The 7,579-nt window shown below is 42.9% G+C and overlaps 1 protein-coding gene across 2 annotated transcripts; it reads right to left on the minus strand.

The window, feature by feature from the left end:
- Positions 1-1,210: 1,210 nt before the first annotated feature.
- CYP1A1 (cytochrome P450 family 1 subfamily A member 1) lies at positions 1,211-7,204 on the minus strand. 2 transcript variants are annotated; one of them, XM_032799803.1, is made up of 6 exons: positions 6,359-7,204; positions 5,177-5,303; positions 4,570-4,659; positions 4,358-4,481; positions 3,508-3,594; positions 1,211-1,575 (listed from the first exon to the last, which is right to left on the minus strand). In XM_032799803.1, exons 1-6 carry the CDS (start codon positions 7,202-7,204, stop codon positions 1,269-1,271), a joined length of 1,581 nt encoding a protein of 526 aa, XP_032655694.1. In that variant the 3' UTR covers positions 1,211-1,268. The 2 variants fall into 2 exon arrangements, with proteins under 2 accessions (XP_032655694.1, XP_032655695.1); XM_032799804.1 differs by lacking the exon at positions 3,508-3,594 and having other exon boundaries at positions 6,359-7,003.
- Positions 7,205-7,579: the final 375 nt, after the last annotated feature.

A 7,579-nucleotide genomic window follows, 5' to 3' on the forward strand; every position in this document is an offset into this window, starting at 1 on the left:
CCACTTACTGACCCTCCTCCCCTTTTACTAGACTGAACATATAAATCTATTACCAATTCTCTTTAAAGACTAGTTTTAAAGAGCAGCAATACACAGTTTGAAGGCAAATAATGTCTTTGGTTTCCCCTCTCACTGTCTGTCCTTTGTTTTCACTCATTTTAACTTGTGACTTGGAAAAGGCTTTTTGATAGATGAATAGATCTGGTCTAGTAACACTGCTGACTTAATATGATTTTCATGTACAACAGTATCAAGTTGTTTGCTAGGGGTTATTTACAAGTATCCAGACAATTGCCAAGTGTTAAGAAAGTGATTTGTGAGCATTTCCTTTACAAGATAAACATGTTTCACTATTCTCCTCTTTAAAATATTTCAGGGAGAAGGATACCATGTGATTTAGCTGACCAGCCACACAGCAGGTGACATTTCTCTCTGCAACACTTAAGTTCACATAAGACTTGAAATTAAGACTTAAGTACTGCGTGGGTATTGAGCTAGCTTTCTACCAAAAGATGCATTTCAGCCAGCACAAATAGATTGGAAATTTCACAAACGATTCCTAATCTGAAAATTATTCATCCTAGCCATTTAGGAGAAGACTGGTTATGTTTCTCCTCAAAACCTTTAGACAACTGAGATGAGCCAGTGAGATTAGAAACAATGTCTGCAAAATGTGTTCTGTTTACAGGTTATACATCTGATTCTATATTCAATATATATTTCACAGCCATAGCCAGCTGGTTACATTTCAGAGATAATCTTAGGCCAAAATTGCTTATTCCAAATTAAGGTCCACAAAAAACCTGGGTGGCTGTCATAAAAGAACTACACCTCAGGGATCTTAACGGAAGTTCAGCAGAGAACTCAAGATACTCAGTGTGAAACCTCTCAAGATCAGCTGCATGATCAAAGCATGTTGCCCAATTCTGTTGTTTCTACAGGTAAGAATGATGGAGCTGGCTAATTAAGTGTCAGATGACACTATAGGACATGCTCCTCAGGGCATACTTGGCAGGCTTTTCCAATTTTTGAGTTATTTGCAGTAAAGTCTTTCAAAGCCAATAGACAGCTGCAGATAGAGTACATTAACATGTCAGATATGAGCAAACCTCCACTATGTCAGTACAGATGCAGAATCAACATGGCTTGTATTATCTTATGCTCTAGAGCATGTCAGCCTTCAAAGCGGTCCTGGTGGTAGTTTCCAAAAGCCAAACTATTGTGATGTTGCATTTCCCCTTTGTGTCCTAGTAATGAGAATCTGCAGCTCACCCAGATTTCTTCACTTCAAAGCGCTGTTTAATCTGGAAGTACTCACACCTCTTGTGCTTCATGGTCAGTCCATAGTGAGGTGTTATGTCAACCTTCTCACCATCACATACGCTGAACTCCAGTTGCTGGAGCAGGATGGTCAAGAAGAGGAAGACCTCCCACCTGCCAATGGACTCACCAATGCACTTCCTCTTCCCCAAGCCAAACGTCATCACTTTCTCACTCTCTGCCCTGTTTACTTCAGTCCCTTCAGCCTTGAGGAAACGCTCTGGGTTGAAGGTAGATGGATCTTTCCAAAGTTTCCTGAAATGGAAGGAGAAGACAGTAGTCGTACCATCACCTGAAGGATTACTAGCAAAGCAGGCATTTCAGCATGAATAGCATCAGAACAGACTCCTGTGAAACATGACAATAGTTTTCAGCCTCACAACCCATTACTTTTACTATTCATTTGTGCTCTTACCTTTCACACTGCAACAAAATCCTCTGTGTCAAAGTCAGCTCTGGTGTTTCTTACTTGAAAGTTCATGTAGTTACACCAGGGATGAATTTAACCCATTATGGTAGTGACCAAAGGCAATATAGTTTCAGCTGAGGGGAAAACAAGTCATTAATGGGCTCAATTTTATTTTTAGAATGATGATTTGAGGTTTCATAATTTGAAATTTTCCTGGAAAAACCAATTGAATCCCAGACCATCCATAATGGACCTATCTGCCACAAACCTATCCAGTTTTTTTTAAAACTCAGTTATACTTTTGGCCATCACAACATCCAATGGCAGTGAGTTCTACAGGTTAGTTGTGCATTGTGTGAAAATGTACTTCCACTTGCTGGTGTTAAACCTGCTGTCTATTCATTTCATTGGGAGACACTTGGTTTTTGTGTTGTGTAAAAGGATAAACAACATTTCCCTATTTAGTTTCTCCACGCCATTCCTGATTTTATAGACCTGTCATATCCTCCCCCATTAATCATCTCTTTTCTAAGCAGAACTGCCTTAATCTTTTTAGTCTTTTCCGGTATGGAAGTCATTCCATACCCTTTTGTCATCTTTGTTGCCTTTCTCTGAAGCTTTTCCTGTTCTACTATAGACTTTGAGATGGGGCAACCACAAATGGATACAGTATTCAAGGAGTGAGTGCACTATGGATTTATATAGCAGCATGATGATATTTTCTGTCTTATTTTTTATCCCTTCCTGAATAGTCCTTAACATACTGTTAGTCTTTTTGATCATTGCTGAGCATTGAATGGAAATTTTCAGAGAACTATCTGTGGTGGTACCTAGAACTTTGTTTGGTGGTAACATCTAATTTAGAGAGGGAGAGAGAAACGGGATTCCCATATGCATTACTGTGCACTTATCAACGTTGGATTTCATTTGCCATTTTGTTGCCCATTCATCCAGTTTTGTGAGATACCTCTAACTCTTTGCATTCAGTTTTGGATATATCTTGAATAATTTTGTATTGTCTGCCAACTTGCCACTTTGCCCCCTTTTCCAGAATAATATGTTGAATACCACAAATCCCAGTAAAAATTCTTGGGTGACCCGCTGTTCACCTCTCCATTGTGAAAACTGACCCATTATTCCTACTCTTTCACCAGGTTCTGATCCATGAGAGGACCTTCCCTCTTATCCCAGGGCTACTTAATTTCCTTAAGTGCCTTTGGTGAGGGACCTTGTCAAAAGCTCTGAAAATCCAAGCATACAATATCGACTGGATCACCCTTATCCAAATGTTTGTTGACTCCCTGAAAGAATTGCAAGATTGGTGAGGCATGGCTTTCCTTAAACTAGGTTAAACCTACTCTAGCTGCTACCTGCAGGCCCACTACGAACAACATTAGTTACTGTGGGATATGGGTGCGAGGAAAGGCTATCTAAAAGCCACACTGGTCCCAGTTCACCTCTCACAAGGTTGAAAGTCAGAACTCCATTTGAATCCATGGAATACTACTAGTGTTAGTGAAGAGAATAAAGACTCATTGTTTACCAGTCATACAATAAATCCTCAGTGAGATCACTCCTCCCCCTGTTCCCCCCCCCAAAAGAAAGAAAGAAACAGAAACTTCAACCTTTTTACAGGGTTTCCATTGAAATAATTTCTGCAGCATATTCCCAATAATTCTGTACAGTCATTTAGGACTCACCTAGGTTTGGCTTATTGATATAAAGGCATTGGAACAATTTTAGCACCAGCTCATCTTATTTGGTCTGACTGAACTTACTCGTTGTGATTGACTTGCCACTGGTTGACAAACACACAGAGGTCCTTCGGGATGAAGTAGCCATTCAGTACTGTGTCTTTCGTTGTGCTGAAAGAAACAGGGGTTGTCTTAAGTTTAAGAAGCTGCAAGGCCCCTTTCAGGTGAATCAAAGTGAGGTGACAGTTCTAGAGAAGTGTCCTGTTTTGTACATCTTATTTGCATTCCTCAGACTTGTGTTAGGTGATGCCCATCCTTGTTTGTACTTGCAGTGTTAACTGTGAACATTTCTGGGAAATGGAGGACTTTCAAACTCATGTTACTCGCAAAGAAAGTTCCTGACACAGGAAACAAATGCCTGTAGAAGTGATCAGGTGACATGGTTTCTCCCAAGGAAGAGAAGAAAACATTAAGACACTGTGCTATAGCTCTTAATGGCCCTGCATCAGATGAATTGGAGGGTCTGAAGTGAAACTAACTGTACTTGGGATTCAGCAGCTTGCGATCAACAACCAGTGCAGCTACACCAGTACAAACCCCAACTAAAGCCACCCTTTGCATCACAGCTACAACAGTTGCTGAATGGGAATTAATCCCATGTACAGATAAGGCCATAGGAAGGGGTGGAATAATTAAGTTAAATGTATCCTCCCCACCATTCACCTTGAGGAGTGAGAGTGGCTTCTGCACTATTCCCCCAGAGGAGTATTCGTTACTTGGCTTCATATCGGGAGGTGGTTAAGAGGATAACAGGGTAAAGAATTCTATGTTAGTCTGCACAGGAAGGGGGCTGAGTCAGAAGACCATTCTCACCAAACAGCACCAAAAAAAAAAAAAAAAGAGCACAAACCAGCTTGACAGTTACAGCACTTACCAGTGAGGAATGGTGAAGGGCAGGAAGGAGGAATGTCTGAATATCTCTAAGATGAAAGCTTCTGTATAAGGCAGCATGGGGCGGTCTGAGAGTCTGGGTCTCCTCTCTCTGCCAATCACCTGATCTACGGGTTAGAGTGGAGGAAGTTGTTTGGAACCCAGCCTTTGAGACACAGACCTTGAAACTATATATAACTGAAAGCACAAACCTACCTAATTCTTTCTGAATCTTCTTCTGAATTTCTGGATATGTCACAAGATACATGAGACTCCAAGACAACGCAGTTGTCACAGTATCAAAACCTGGATAGACACAAAGTAAAAGCATTTAGTCATCATGTGAAGACAAGTCAAAGGAAATTTACAACCCCATGACTTTAGATTTTCATCATTTCTTGGTAAATTTTGCAAGTTGTTAATGTTAGTAGCAGTGCTTTTTTGTTTTATCAACACTGTAAGGTTAATCAAAAATGTGGATGTACCACAACTTAAATTCAAGGGTGTTTGAATGCAGAATTTTAGTTCAGGCCCATCTCCAGTAGTTTTATCATCCCAGCTCTGGATTGTCAACACTAAAACAGCAGTACACAACTGTCTCTTGAGAACTTGTTTCATGGCTACAGTTCCTACAAAGTCCTTCAGGGGGACTGAATTGCCAAAGACTCTTTATTCAAGAACTTCCAAGCTTTCAGTTTGTAAAAATTTAACTGAAGTATCCTTTATGCCTCAGAGAATGAGAGTTGCATGAATCAAAGGCCTGAAGATAAATTGGAACTGAAAATTCTGGGATTGCTTTGGATTTGAATGCAAATATTTTTACCAGCTCCAAAAAGGTCATTGACAATGTTGACAATCTTCTGATCAGAGAGTTGAATGTTGGCAGATTCATCCACTTTCTTCTCCTGACAATGCTGAATCAGGGAGTCGGTGATGTCTCGAATATTGTCCTGAAATAGGAAAGTCCACAGGTTGCAAAGGGTACCAAATTCCAAAACACTAAGGCAGTTAAATAGGAACAGTCCACTGCTGGAGGGAGGAAAGTCTAATGCCTCGTTGCCACAGGTGTGTGAACTCCAAAGCATGATTACACTGCAGGTTCAGACGTGCAAATAAGCTTTTCTCCTCTCAGTTATTAGCCAACAGATAATTCTATTTGTTCCAAGTTATGATAAAAGAACTATATTACTTCCTACAGCAGCTATGAAACTTAGATTAAAAAAGTGTTATAATCAATTGAAAAAATTTAGAAATTATAGCAATCAATGCCTCTAAGTCATCTGTTTGTAAGAAATTGGGTTTTAATTTGTAACATTTCGGTGGGAGAAATGCTATTTGTCTAGAGAGAAGATGGTGCATGATCTCCACTACCTCTTCTCTAACCTCTGCTTCGACTGATATTTGCTTGAGCCAGGAAGCAACAGAGAAAAGATAATGAGCAGACAATGAAGGACAGAGCAGGAAAACTGATGCAAATGAGTCACCTCCAAACCAGTTACGCAGGGCCGGTGCAAGGATGTTTCACGCCCTAGGCGAAACTTCCACCTTGCACCCTTCCTGAGCCCCCGCCCTGAGGTGCTCCCCCCACGGCAGTTCCCCCCCTCCACCCTGAGACCTCCCCCAGCTCACCCCTGCTCTGCCTCCACTCTGATCACGCTGTCGCTGCTTCACTTATCCCACCTCCCAGGCTTGCAGCACCAATCAGCTTAGGAGCTGCAAGCCTGGGAGGTGGAAGCAGTGAAGGGGCCACAATGTGCTCAGGGAGGAGGCGGGGAAGGGATGAGCTGGGGCAGAGAGTTCCCCTGCGTGCCCCCCCTTACTTGCTGCAAGCAGCCCTCCCCACGCTCCCCTGCCGCAGCTCCCTCCACCTAAATGCCGGTGGTAACCGGGGTGGCCGAAGATCCGGCTGCTGCGGTCACTGCCGAAGAAAATGCCGCCCCCCAAATCCTAGCACCCTAGGCAACCGCCTAAGTCACTTAAATGGTAGCACCAGCCCTGTGATTACCTTATCAAAGCTGCAGGAGTGCTCCTTAACAATCTTCTGCAGAAAGGAGTTAAACCTCTTATTGAGATCCTTGAAAATTTTCATGGGGCGGCTAGGGAGATACTGGAGCACTGGGATGAAATCTGCAGGGTTGCCGGAGGCAGCCACCTCCCCAAATTCTTTGTTCAGGTTTACTATACTGAGCAGCTCCTGGTCATCATGGTCGTAACGCTTGCCAAAGCACATAGCACAGATGACATTGGCCACAGAGACTACCATGTAGCGGTATGGGTCAAACCTCTTCTCTTCTTCCATCAGTTGCAGGAACTTTCTTACTAGGTAGTCAGCTTCTTTGGAGACATGCTCCTCAAGGAGGCAGGTGGACGAAGAGTTGGGGCTGGGTGAGAGAGAGAAGGTCTTCAGGGCATTCTGGGCCAACTTCCTGCGAGCTTTCCACACCTCCCCTGAATCAGCGCTGAAGGTCAAGCTCTGGCCATCTCCAATATGGCGAAAGCTGTAGAGATCAGGGCGCCCCATGAAGTCCTCCCCTTGCTTCACCAGAGCTTGTTTGATGGTGTCCAACCCACTCAGCACCAGCACAGGTCTGCTGCCGATCTGTATCTGCATCACATCTCCGTAGGTCTGGCTCATCTGAGTCAAGGTCAAGTGTGGATTGCTCCCCAGCTCCAGCACGTTGCCTATCAGGGGGTAACCCCTTGGTCCTGGGAGCCTCTTCAGCCCCTTGGGGATCTGCTTCCGGAAGGATCTGATGACTATGAATGTCAGACAGAAGACAGCAGAGGCAATAAGGATCTCAATAACTGAGATAATGCCCTGGCTTCCCACTGGTGACATTGCAGCCTTCATCTTCAAGGGACTAAGAACCCTAAGATTAAACATATGAAAGCTAAATAAAGTCCAGAAGGCACCTCAGGTTGTAAGGCAGTGTTATCTGATGGTTACTTCATAAAGCTAGCAGTCAGGAAACCCGCATTCTAATCTTGGTTGCGGCACTTGCTTTATGACCTTATGCAAGCTACTTAGGGTTACATTATGATGCATTGTACTCAGACTGAGTAATACTTTTCTGTGAGTTGTCCCATTGATTTTCCCACTTTGCAGTTGTGGGGTTTATTCAATCACTGACTTTGTGGACATCACTGCCTTTTAAACACCCCCACAAGATATATAAATATATGTGCAGCAAAATCTTTACCAAAGAGGAGATAGGATAGGACATTT

The sequence above is a fragment of the Chelonoidis abingdonii genome, chromosome 9, assembly GCF_003597395.2.
Source record: "Chelonoidis abingdonii isolate Lonesome George chromosome 9, CheloAbing_2.0, whole genome shotgun sequence".
In the NCBI taxonomy this organism is placed as follows: Eukaryota; Metazoa; Chordata; order Testudines; family Testudinidae; genus Chelonoidis; species Chelonoidis abingdonii.

Bases quoted from the DNA above. Each gene is read 5' to 3' on its own strand.
- CYP1A1 (XM_032799803.1), bottom strand. From the start codon at position 7,204: ATGAAGGCTGCAATGTCACCAGTGGGAAGCCAGGGCATTATCTCAGTT. The intron at 5,304-6,358 runs GTAATCACAGGG...TTCCTATTTCAG, and splicing joins ACTCCTGCAGCTTTGATAAG to GACAATATTCGAGACATCAC. The intron at 1,576-3,507 runs GTAAGTTCAGTC...CTTCCATTTCAG, and splicing joins TGGCAAGTCAATCACAACGA to GAAACTTTGGAAAGATCCAT.